General features: G+C 44.0%; 1 protein-coding gene across 1 annotated transcript in view; it reads right to left on the bottom strand.

Annotated features, from left to right (window-relative positions):
• The window catches only part of BUB1 (BUB1 mitotic checkpoint serine/threonine kinase), a 50,535-nt gene that overhangs the window by 10,028 nt on the left and 27,478 nt on the right, over positions 1-13,029 (bottom strand). The window contains exons 15-20 of the mRNA XM_065401698.1: positions 12,862-12,943; positions 11,786-11,966; positions 10,160-10,247; positions 7,857-8,095; positions 7,195-7,335; positions 1,453-1,568 (exon numbers count right to left, since the gene is read on the bottom strand). Coding sequence (XP_065257770.1) covers positions 1,453-1,568; positions 7,195-7,335; positions 7,857-8,095; positions 10,160-10,247; positions 11,786-11,966; positions 12,862-12,943 — 847 coding nt within the window. The remainder of the gene's footprint in view (positions 1-1,452; positions 1,569-7,194; positions 7,336-7,856; positions 8,096-10,159; positions 10,248-11,785; positions 11,967-12,861; positions 12,944-13,029) is intronic.

Below are 13,029 nucleotides of genomic sequence, written 5' to 3'. Positions count from 1 at the left end.
CAAAAAAAAGTATTCAAGGGCTGGAAAAAATGCCTTACAGTGAATTATGGGAACTCAATCGTTTTCGTTTATCAGAAAGATTGAGAGCTGTCTTGATTAGCACCTAAGTATATTCACAGGGAAAAAATACCAGGTATTGGAGGGCTCTTTAACTTCGTGGTGAAAGGCATAACAAGAACCAATGGCGGGAAACTGAAGACAGACAAAGTCCATTTAGAGCAGTTGTTCTCAACCTTTGCAGACTACTGTACCCCTTTCAGGAGTCTGATTTGTCTTGTGTACCCCCCAAGTTTCACCTCACTTAAAAACACAAAAGTGTCACAGCACACTATTACTGAACAATTGCTTACTTTCCATTTTTATCGTATAATTATAAAATAAACCAATTGGAACATAAATATTGTATTTACATGTCAGTGTATAGTATATAGAGCAGTATAAACAAGTCGTTTATATGAAATTTCAGTTTGTGCTGACTTCGCTAGTGCTTTTTATGGAGCCTGTTGTAAAACTAGACAAATATCTAGATGAGTTGATGTACCCCAGTGGTTCCCAAACTTTAACAATCTGTGAACCCCTTTCACTAAAATGTTGTGTCTCGTGAACCCCCTCTTAAAAATGAATATTTCCAGGAATTTTCTCCGTTACCTGAGTTTAAATTATAAAAGCAGTGATCTTGGAAATATAATTTGTTTTTATAACATGCTTATTACACCCTATGTATTATTAATTATTATTTATCATTACAGTATTTTTATTACATTATGAAAATGGCAACACTCTTCCAAGATCTCATTTTCATCGCTTGTATCACTTTGAATAAGCCTGTTATAAGACAAGGCTCCTATGTTTCATCAAGGAGTATCAGATGTGAAACAGCATGAAGGTATTTAAGAAGCCAACTCAGAGTTCCTCCTACACAAGCATTCAGGTCTTGAGCAGTCCAGGCAAACAACGCACGTTACAACAAAGCTTAAACTTGTTCTTCATAATAATTTTAAAAACAATACTAGCTGCCTATTTAATTTTAAAAACAGCAAAAAATATCCACCTCCCTTTCCATTTCTTATAAGGAGTCTTGAAGTTTAAATCTCCTCAGTGTGATAGATATGCTTGCTTTGATCTGCTTAGCTCTTGGAAGTCCAGGGGCTCCAGGCTGCTGGCCCCATGCTGCCCCGGGTTTCTAGGGACAGCTCTGTCCGCCATTAGGGAATTTTTTCCCGAGAACCCCCTGTAACATTTCACGAACCCCAGTTTGGGAACCACTGATGTACCCCCTGGAAGGCCTCTGCATACCCTGAGGGGTACGTGTACCCCTGGTTGAGAACCACTGCCTTAGAGGTTAGGTACTTTAATTACACATCTCAGACTACTGGTTGAATTACTAAGGGACCTCAGCGAAGCCAGCTCTAAAAGTTATATGACAAGCTATTCAGAACCAAAGCCACTTACCTTTAATATTACTTTCTGGTTATTTTTAGGGTTCTTTGTATCCAGGACAGAAGCCTGATAGACATGAGCAAAAGCCCCTTCTCCAAGTAAGCACTCCACATGGAATGAGTTAGGACCTTTGGCAGTTTAGGAAGGAGATGAAAGATACAATAGATTAATGAGTTCTATTTACAAAGCTTCCTCTTCAGCAAAGCTTTCTAGACAGAATGAACTGGCCAAGCACATTACAACAGCACTGTACGTTATTGCTTTGGTGTGTTATAAACACCTTTACTGTCGTTCTCGGTGCACCCTCACGCTGTGTAACAAACAGGTATTAAATAAGTTTAAAACCTCAGAAGCTCCATGGCACCCTCATATTGCAATCACTATAATGCTTTCTAGTAAGTGTTTGGCAATTTTCTCCAAAAAAGGCCATAATTTTGGAGTTTAGTGTACCCGCCTGTAGCGGGGTGGCCACCCGCTCCAGCCCTGACAAGGTTAAAACCAGCCCGGGGAGAGGGCTGGAGGGCTGGGAGAACAGCCCAGGCTGAGTGGGAAGCAGGCTCAGTAGGGGCCACGCCCCAATCAGGGCACAGCTGGCCTGTATAAGAGGCTGGGAGCCAGGAGCTCAACAGTCTCTCTCTGCTTGTAGAGAGAGAAGGGCCTGGCTGCAAGGGAGCTGAGCAGGGTACTGGGAGTGGAGCAGGGCTGGGGGAAGGCTAGAGGAGCTGGGGAGCTCCAGCCTGGAAAACCCCCAGGCTGTGGGCCTAAGACCAGTACCGGGGCTACAGAGGGGCAGCCCAGCTATAGAGAGGCAGCAGGTCCAGCCCAACCTTGCCTGTGATGAGTGGCATATACTGCAGTCTGCCCCAGGGAGTGGGGCTAGATGGTGGCTGGCAGTAGCCATACACTGAGGCGAGGTGGGGTTAGTGGGTGGGGGTTCCCCTGGGGGCGGGGGAGACCCTGAGACTGAGGGGTTCTGCAAGGGGGGCAGAAACCCAGTGACGGGGCACCAGGGTCCTGGGAGGGACACGGGGGCCAGAGTGAGGTAAGGCGGATCACCGGCCTGCAGAGGGTGCTCCTGGCTGGAAAATGAGCTAATTCCAGAGGACGACCAGCAGGAGGCGCCATGGGGGTGAGTCCAACCCTACTCACATCCACATCATATATCACTTGCAAGCTTATTTTATGTACGTTTAGAGGCGGTATGATGTGGAGCTGTCAAGGGGTGATGTAAACAAGGTGAAACAATGGTATCCAAAATGAGTTTCATTGTTTGCAGTTCCAGAAATATTGCAATGTGACTATGTCTACAGTTTTTACTGCTTAATTTCAACACCTTAAGGTGGTGTTTTATTGGTCAAAGCTACCAAATGACAATGTATTAAGAGATTTTTTTTTTACTGGTTTTGCATGGACAAGTATTCTCCCCCCGACCCCACCACCGAAATGATGCACCTGTTTAGCATGTGGCAAAAAATGGCAAATAGCAGCATTTTGCAATATACCAACATGAAATATTTTCACGTGGCATATTCTTAATTGTTGAAGTGTCTCACTAGTGATTATAAGTTTGCTAACAAGATCAGTTTGGCACTAAAGGTTGTGCACCAGTAGCAGCAAATTGTACTGCATAGTCCAAAATATGTATATCGTTAGTATATATGAAGTTATGAGATTTTGCTGTATGGTTGTTACTGAAATATGTTGTAAGTTTGAGAGTCTCAACTGCTAGTTCTCCAGTGACAACAAAGGAGATGATCCACTCCCCGGAGGGTGTTAAATGACCATTAATCAGCAGGGGAATTGTGATCAAGGGATTTACAATGCTGTAAGAGGACTGGCCAAGCATCACACAAAAGGAGGATGGCTCAACTCTGTGACTCAGCAACGCCCACCAGGACTGGTCTGGGCTGGTGTCGTCCAGGCACATGGGCTGAGGATATAAAATAGGGGACAGTGGCATCATGCTTTTGCAGTTCTCCTTCCCCACTTACACTGGAAGCAACAAGAACGCTGGGAAGACAAAGACTTGAGACTGGTCCCAGGCTCAAAGGGGAAGCTTGTGTACTAAGAACTATAACCTACCCGCAGCATTGAGTGAGTTGAGAATAATTGCTTGATCCAAATATTGCCTAGTCTAATAAGGTTTCAGATTTAGATTGTACACTTACTTTTTATTTTCTTTGGTAATTATCTCTGACCTTTTGTGCCTATCACTTATAATCTATCTTTCTGTAATTAATAAATCTGTTTTATATTTTACCTAAAATAGTGTGTTTTGCTTGAAGTGCTTGAGAAATCTCAGCTCAGTTTACAAAGGCTGGTGTGTGTCCTCTCCACATTGAGGGAGGGGCGGACTGGGTAATAAACTTACACTGGTCAGGCTTCTGACCAGGGCAAGACGGTACAGTCCTGGGGTACAAGGCTGGAGGCTTGGGAGATTTGCTGCTGCCTTTCTCTGTGTGATTCGTGAATGGCTCAGGGAGCATTCATGCAATCTAGCTGGATGTGGAGCTCCCCATGCTGTTGTATTGAGTGATAACAGGGCGGGAAGGGTTTGATGCTTGTCACTAGCAAAGCACTGTGTGAGACAGGCCAGGCTGGAGAGTTAAGGGGGCACAGGGGTCCCACAGTCCCAGGTTATACCCTGGGGATCCCATCACACTTGTGCACAATGAAAAATGGTGGTGGTAATTTTAACAATATACTTTGGGAATTTTACTTCATATGCTGTAACTTCCACGTAGAAGACATGGAGGATACAAGCCCCTTGAAGCTTACATCAAAGAGAAAAGACTCTCCACAAATATTGAAAAAAATCTACACTACCTCATTTACAGTGTCGCAGCTAAATCAGGGTAGTCTTCCAGTGAAGACACTCTAAGCTGATGGGGGAGACCTCTTCCGTCGACGTAATAACTCTTGCCTCTGCGAGAGGCAGTAGCTGTCTTGGCAGGAAAAGCTCTCCTGCTGACACAGCGCTGTCTACACCGGCGCTTAGGTCGGTCTAGCTTACATTCACACCCCTGAACGACACAAGTTATACCGAAGAAATTCATAGTGTAGACATAGCCTTAGTCACCCAATGGGACCCATCCCTTTGTCCCTTTTCCATGCTGATGGAACAATGAGAAGAACAAAGCTGAATTAGGCCCTCTGCTGGAAGCTCAAGCTGAAAGAATCCATGAGCTAAGAGCATGCAACAGAGAAACCACAGCATAGATCAGAGGTGCCAGGGCTGCCATACAAACGATGGCTGGAGACAAATGTCATACATTAGATCAGTGGTGGATTAGCCACTGGGCCAATGGGGGCTCATGCCCTGGCCAACTGGGGAGCCCAGGAAAAAATCCGCTACTGCCAGCTGAAGGCCCCCCCGCCCCTGACCCGTTGGAAGCTACTGGGCGGAGGACTCTCCAGTGACCCCCACCCATCCCAGGAAGAAGCCGTGGAGCAGCAGGGAAAGCCCCAGTGCCCGGACATGGCCCTGGGACTGGAGGAGCTCTCACTCCCCACTGTGGCCCGGGGCCATGGCACAGGGACAGAGTTTCTCCCGTCTTGTGGCCACAGTGGGGGCAGAAAGGAGCAAAAGGGGTTGTGGGGCTGTGAGGGGATGGACACTGGGTGGAACGGGGTGGGGCCCCGGGGAAGGGGCAGAAAGGGGTGGAGCTGTGGGCAGGGCCACAGGCAGGCAGAAGGAACAGGGGCGGGGCTGCAGGCGGAAGCGCTGGGGAGGCGCAGGGACCCAAGAAACCTTAATCCGCCTCTGCATTAAAAGAATTGGCTGTTGAATACTTGAGGCAGGTCCTACCAGGATTTCAGAAAGCTAATTCCACAATCAAAGTCTTTGACAGATATGACAACAGTAACTGCAAACTACAGAAAGACAGTGCCGGACAGGATTTAAGGTTGGACACAAGAAATGCCCTGTGCCTTCATGGAAAAAAGTTTCTAAACATGGTATCTAACAAGCAATCGCGTGTAAAATTCTTCTATGACTATGTGGCTCAAAAGGCAACAGAGTGTAGGAGCACAACCAAACACAAATACTCCTTGCTGGAGGCTTTTTTAGTGGTGAAGTAGCAAAGTCCATCTCCAGAACAGGCACTGAAGAAGCCCAAGATTTGTACAGTACTCAAGATGAAACGGATACAAGGATGCTTCTGCATGCTGCGTGCCTCAATATGGCATTTGGGTCTCTTGGTATCAAAGATATCATAATAATTAGGTCTCCCGATACAGATATGTTGGTCTTCGCTGCTCACTATTTTCCAAAAATGGAACATATAGAGAACAAATGGATTGAAAACATGCACCATTAACAGCACAGTTAACAAGCATCGCTTCATAACTATGTATGCAATTTGGGACACACTCACTCATGACTTCTGCAACATAGTTCCTACTGTACACTCATTAATAGGGTATGAAGGGGGGAAATCTGTGTTTTAATATGCTGTCAAAACAAAGGGAGCTTACCACTTCAGAGATCTTGACAAACTGGGAGTGATGGACAAGCTGCAATTTCTGCAGCAAGGAAGTTGGTAGCAGTGCTGTATGGTCAGACTGAGAAAGAAAAGGAGACCCACAGAGATTTGAATTGCTTGCACCACAATTTACCCATCAACAAGGACAAGCCACTGGCCAAACTTCCACCATGCAAGGACGGTTTTGAACAGCATGTCAAAAAGGGTTAGGGTTAGCATCTTGGAAAACAAAGATTTGGATGTCTTCGCACATAGGTAAACCTGATATTGGATCACCATTGCAACACAGATGGAAAAGTGTGGATGACAAACTACTTCCTGTATTCTTCCAGGCCCAAAGTCATCTGAGCTTCTAGAAGACCTTATTTGTTCCTGTACCAGTAGGGGCCACTGCACAATCAACTCCATCTGTAGTCAGAACAATCCTACCTGCACAGAAATGTGTACGTGCTAAGGCAATGAACACTGTGGGAACCCAAGCATTCTTGACAGAGATCATAACAATGAACAAGATGATAATGAAGTTGACTAGAAACGTCACCAGTGCTATTACATTTCAATGATACCTGTACAAACTTATCATCAGATTTGTTTTTACCATTTAGATTGTTATTGTGATGCTTTGTGGCCACAAAGAAATCCAATTTTAAGTCTTGAAATAATACATGGTCAGTAAACTAACAGAAACAAATGCAAACATTTCAAAGAGGTCATTTTAACATATTGGTGTCATTGTTTATCCCTGCTTAACAGCACCATTTGACAGCTCCACATCAGACCTCATCTCAAAGTAGACATAATAAGCTTTCAAATGACGAGCGGGTATGTAGAGAGGGTATATTACGTTGACCAAACTGGTGGTGTCTGCTGCTTGCCTACAACTGCATGTGAGTAGTCAGAGTCTAAAGTGTATCCCATTAGTGGGAACACCAACACTTAAGACATGCAGCTATGATGTAATTACTATAACATACAACATCTATGTTGAAATAGGACTATTGTGGTTCCATACAAGCCTCAGAATTCCATGTCAAGTACTTTATTGGTTCCCTCTCAGAGACAGAGAGGCAGATAATATCCAAATACAGGAATTTTTAAATGGGTCCACTGTTGAACCCTAAATTCTTTAATCTTTAAACAATCTGGGAGCCATTTTTGGAAGGTTTTCTTAAACATAAAAGAATTTAAGAATTTAATTTTTTACTGCCCAGTGTATCTAAAGCAATTTTCAGACAGAGTGCAATTGATATGTTAAAATGGTGGTTCTTACCCAGTGTAAGTTCAGTCTTCAGTTTGATAGTGGGAAGACTGGATTTCCATTCAAATGTATTGGAGTAGGTACTCAGCGGCTTAGGTAGCCTTGATAGAAGTTTGCGAATTAAGCCCTCGTCCCAAGGGTTTTCAACAATGACTTCATGGAAGGGAGAGAGAATATGTAGGCAGTATGTAAAATGTGAGTAAATAGAGGAACAGAAGTCTACAATCTAGTGATAAGCACGAATGACAGATTATCCCTACCATGAACCCTTATGTATGTCTTGGCTTTGATGATCCAAGATTTGGCTGAGTGGGTGAAACAGTTTAATAAAAGGAATATAAAAGCTTCTGTTACCTGAAAACACAGGCATTAATAAAGCCAAACCGTTGGACCTGAGCTGACAGAGGAGCAGAGAGAATCCTCAGGTTCCAATAAATTCAGTGGAGTTGAGGGCACTCAGCACCTCACAAGATGCAGGAAATATGCAGCCTTATCCCTCCACATGCTGTTGGATCACTACTCATAAGCAACACTTTTTAGAGAAATTGCAAGACATTTCATAGATTCATAGTCGCTTGCTTCAGACCAACTGCACACTGGAAGGAAACACTAAGTATATACAGCTACCTAAATCCGAGCTTTAACAGAGAAATGATACTGCTGACCCTTAGTACCTGGAGTTTTAACATTCTGGTATGTCCTGTCCTCTGCACACACGAGAATCTGTGGAGTACTGACTGACTCTTTACATACAGTTAGCACCGTTTCCTCATCTGAATATCCCCTGGCTGCTTGCAAAGTCTCCAACACAGCCTTCTCAGTAGCTAGTTGCTGGTTTAATACTAGAGAAGCAGCTGCAGAGGGTGCATTTCCTGGCAGAGATCCTTGTTCTGGGCTCTGCTCCAAAACCGGGCTACATATTTAAACACAAAAAACATTAAGTTACTTGCCAATAATGAACTGGCCCTCCCGATGTCCCAAAAAAGATAAAAATATTTAAAGCAATAAACTTATGCTTGCATTCATTTGCCCCAATGTCAATAATGGCATGTATCTGTATTCCTTTAAATGAATGTCACTGCATTTTTGTATGTTCTTGAAAAAAAGTATGTGAAACAAATCCTCACGCTTCAGGGCTTGAGTCAACTACTTTAATGCCTAGGATTCAGGAGAACTTTCCCAACATGTACTCTGATTTCCCCAGCCATAGATTCCATCCCTTGCTGCAGAGTTGTGGTCCAGAATATCTACTTCATTTAAAACAAACAAGCATCACTTATCCAGACGCAAGGACAACCCCAGACAGTGAAGGACAGCATATTCATACTGAAAGAGAAAAAAGCAAGAGCTTTTGCAAGATGCTCCTCTGCCATCCACAGGGTTCCCCATGTAGCTATTTGGGATACTAGTGTTGTGTGGAAGCCCTAATTAACCACCCAAAAGGGCTTTAATATACAGTTGAAATTTTGCCTAGTGTTGCCTCATGTCCTTACAGAATATGGAGAGTAGCTAAAGTCATATATCTGAAAACCCAGGAAATAAAGTTAAGGTATATACATGCTACTTCTGTAATGCAACCTTCCCTACCTTCTTTGCGCAATGCCCCACCACATGCTAGCAAGCACTCAACATTTACAAATGATACAGAACACTGACCTACAGTGCTCCCTTCCCAGTGTCCAGCACCTGCTTTGTCAAGGCAAAACTTTGGTTTATTTCAGGTACAGCAGAGAGCAATGACCTGCACCTGGCCTACACTCAAACACTGAGCCTAGCCCAAGCCACCCCCAACTTGCAAAATGGTACCACCCCTTCACTCTTACCTTGAGAATTCCTCTGAGACACTGCCTTCACCCACCTCTTACCAACACCTGGAGACCATTATTGAGTATGCCTACCGATTACTGACAATCCCCATTGCAAGAAGACACCCTTGTGCACCTCTGACAACTACAGGACTCCAAGCAAAGACATACTTGATCTTTTCAATGGGCATGCCTGTCCTACAGTACCCTCTGGCCAGGTATAGCTCTGCAGCGGCCCTGCCTCTGTTTCCCAACTCCACAAAAGCTTTATTTTTGTCCATTAATACCCCTTCTTCCCAGGGCCTAATTTATTGGCATAAAACACAAAATAATGCTCACCCCTGGGGCTTGTCTCTTCTATCCCTTGAGTCTGGTCTCTGGATCTCTTCTTGGCCTTGGCAAGCTACTCTCAGCCCTTCCTAGCTGGAGTCTTTTCTACTTCCATGGAGTCTGCTCTCCCAGGCCCTCACCCTTCTGGCTCTGGCTTTCCAACCCAAACTTTTTCCCATGCTCAAAGGTCTTACAATAGACCTGTGTGACTCCTGCTCACATCAGTTCTAGAATCTTCTCCAGCTGCTTCCTTCAGGACCCTTTCAGCAGTTCCTTAATTAATCCTTTCCCTTACCTCAGATGACCCGGGCTCAGAGACTTGGTGCCGCAAGGTTGGGTTTTTTGCAGTGTAGATGTACCTTCAGTTACTCAGATGTTTTGTTGAACAAATACATTTCACTCTTTGGCAGGTCAGTTTGGGTCAACCCATGTTATGGTCCCCAACTTTACCCTCATAATTTCTGAAATATTGCTTTCCCAAAGGGCAGTGGGTACTGTGTACTAACTTAGATCAATTCCAAGTGGGCAATATTAATTTGAGAAGGATTAGAGTGACAGTTTGAGCCACAGGTGTGCACAAAAAGAAATATTGTGTGCACAGGACTTTGATAACATGATTTACGGGGAGCTTTATCTCTCTAGCCCTAAGCTTAACTAATCCTACCCAGACCCCTCATGAGGCACAGAAAAATTTTGAGACAATTTGAGTAATCATGTGGATTCTAGAGCATGTAGAAAAATGCATCTGTGAAACTACGAAAGAGGTGACAAATTTGTTATCATTCAAGAAGTCTTCATATAGGCATTTGAAATCTCAAACATCTGAACAAGTCACACTGTACCTTAGCTTCCTGGTTTTGGATGCCTCCATGTACTGCTCCTCAGAAGAATCCAGAACCATCTTACCATCATTGTTGTGGACTGCATTTTCTGAATAAAAGTGCATGACAAGTTTGTCCCTCTGCTAAAGAGCAGGTTGTGAACTATAAGTGATTACAATAAAATCCAGTATAACTCAGCACAAAGATTTGCTATGGATTGTGTGATTAGCTAGCAAGAAGTTCATTGGAGATTTTAGTAAATTTTGGGACAGAAGTAGTGGAACACATTAACCCATTCAACGAAGTAGTGAGAACTCCCAACCCAATGTGTTTCCCCTCGACTTCAATGAGTTCTGAGCAAAAAGCTGAAATTCAAGTCATTCATTTACATGACTAACTTTAGCTGTCAGGATTGACGATTGTGGCCTACGTGCACTAGAAGTCACTGTTAAACATTTCATTTAAAAATGTTGCTGTGGACAGTGTTAGAGTCTCCGGAATGTTGACTGCACACTGAATCAGAGAAGCTTTTCAAATAGGCACCAAACCCATTTTGAAAAGTGTTCTGCTTCTGCTCTTACAGTAACAAGTACAAGCCCATGGGTTTAAGTTTTCTTCATTCCTAAAGTTAAAAAGTGAGAGGAACACTTCTTCTCTATTATTTAGCACAGAACGTTAATTGCAAACATTTTTCAGCACTTGACACAACAGATGTTAATATCCTGCTGAGAGATGTTTTTAGAGCCCCTCTACAGGTTTCTTGACCCCAAAACAACATCTAAAAGCAGATATCGAGGGAACAAGGAAGCTGGGAAGCTGGCATCTGGACAGGGGTACAAAGAGGATTCTTTGGGCAATCTTAGATGCATTTCCAAATGTCTTTTGTTCAAGTTTAAATGCAACTCTGAATTTCTTGGCTTGCTAATGATTTTGGTAACTACAAGCTCTAAATTTTTTACCCTTAAGTTATTGACATGCTCTCACTTATTGTTTGTACAGAGTTCTTGACCCAAAGAACCTTCAATTCAGTTTAAAGACAAAGACAGAGCAGAGTGGAAAGACGAGGGGATGGGGCAACAGTAATCCAAGCTTGTATTTCCTTTAGAACAGCTGTGTGTACAATTAGTAGGTACAGCTACGTTTTGTTAATGAGATATACGATCAGTGGCAACAGGCTCAGGTACTGCCTGCCTACCCAGTCAGTTGCCAGTGCTCTGTAAGCACTATGGTAGGAGCAGTTCTTAAGGAGGGATTTGGAAGGCGTGGTAGCTTTATGGTTTGAGGGAGGCATTCCACACAAGAGAAAAGTATGGAAGCAACCATGAAGGTATTCATAGGGGAAACAGTAGTTTAGGAGGTTTTTAGGAACTGCTTATCAGGGAATCCTTGCAGAAGGGGAAACTGCTACCTTCTCTCCCCCACCAAATTACAACTCCCGGAGGAGCTTTGGTGCTATGTAGGCTCATGCTCCCTGCTATTCTTTTTCCTGAAATTAATTAGCACCCACATACTGTAATGTTGGGGGTCATGAACTCCAAGTAGCTGCTGAGATATGGGAAGTGATGCTGGCACAGGACCGGAGTAAAGCAGAGCTGAATCAGATGCCATGTTCTCAAATACACGTCATTTTATAATGATACCCTTTACCTTTGTCCTCCATGGGTTGCCATGAATGCGCTGACAGGTAGTTAAATGGGGTTGAAGCAAGCTGTGTAGCACGTGCAAAGTCTCTTGTGCTGTTGGGACTGGGTGCTAGTGTTTTGTTATTACACTGCAGAGCCCACACAGTGGAGTCATCCATCAAGAACTCTGTTGTCCGAGTTCCTTCCTACACAGAAGAATCAAGCAGTGTTCACCAGGGAGCTAACAATAAGTCTGTGATACCTGCGGTTCATGCAGAACTTCACAGTGCTTTTCCAGCCAACAGTCATTGATTCCCTCAACATGTTGACACAAATGAGAGAACCAATGTATTCTGGTCTGACCTTCTCCAGGCAGAAATACAGTCTCCCCAGTGCTAGCAAAAATAAGCCATCATGGCCACCTCTGCACACTTGGACTTTGCCAAATTCCAAAGCTTAACCTATAACCCCAGCCCAGAGGCCAAGGAGCAGGACTAGTAAGGCACTACAGCCACCCCGACTACTCTAGTCATTGTAGTACTGAAGCACCCTTTTCCACCTCCCCACCCACACAGATGCACATTATATCCACATGCAGACCCGTGCTTGGCTCCCAACCACTCAGAGGAGTGAAGCTCCGTTCTTCCAGGGACAAACTTCTCTCCACGGATTAATTCTGTTGGTCTTGGCCTCCAATTCACATTTCCAGCTATGTGACGTTTGGACCGGGCAACATTTAATTCCACTAAATGTAACATCTGGGCCATGTGTTACCATACTTTTCCCATTTCTAAACACATTTCAGTAGAGGGAAGTTGTGTTTATGGGATGGGGAAGTCACACTCCTGGAAACATACCCCGGGGCTTCAAGGTTTTGCAGATGTCCAGTGACCTGCCCATGAAATTTCTAGGAGACAAAAATTAATATGCCAGGGATTCTTTGTGCAGATACAGATTAGCTATTTTGCAATGCTGGAATAGAATTGCAGATCACTACAGGTTAGCACTAAAGGCAACCACTTCAAGGCCCTCCAATTCCACATTACTCTACTAGGCTAAGCTTTGCTAGAAATAAGCACACACACACACACACACACTTACTTTTGATTGCTCAGCACATCTGAGTAAGGGATGTTCTCCGAAGGCTCTGGCCTGGGCAAGCTTGTTTTTTTGCTGTGGGAACCTAACAGAAACTGCTGTTTAGAAGTCGTTTTAGCAGAACAACCTACACAAAAGTTAAGAGGCCAGAGCTGGTATTAGCTTTCTAGA

The sequence above is a fragment of the Emys orbicularis genome, chromosome 3 (assembly GCF_028017835.1).
Source record: "Emys orbicularis isolate rEmyOrb1 chromosome 3, rEmyOrb1.hap1, whole genome shotgun sequence".
Classification (NCBI taxonomy): domain Eukaryota; kingdom Metazoa; phylum Chordata; order Testudines; family Emydidae; genus Emys; species Emys orbicularis.
This window is presented reverse-complemented; position numbering and strand designations above follow the sequence as displayed.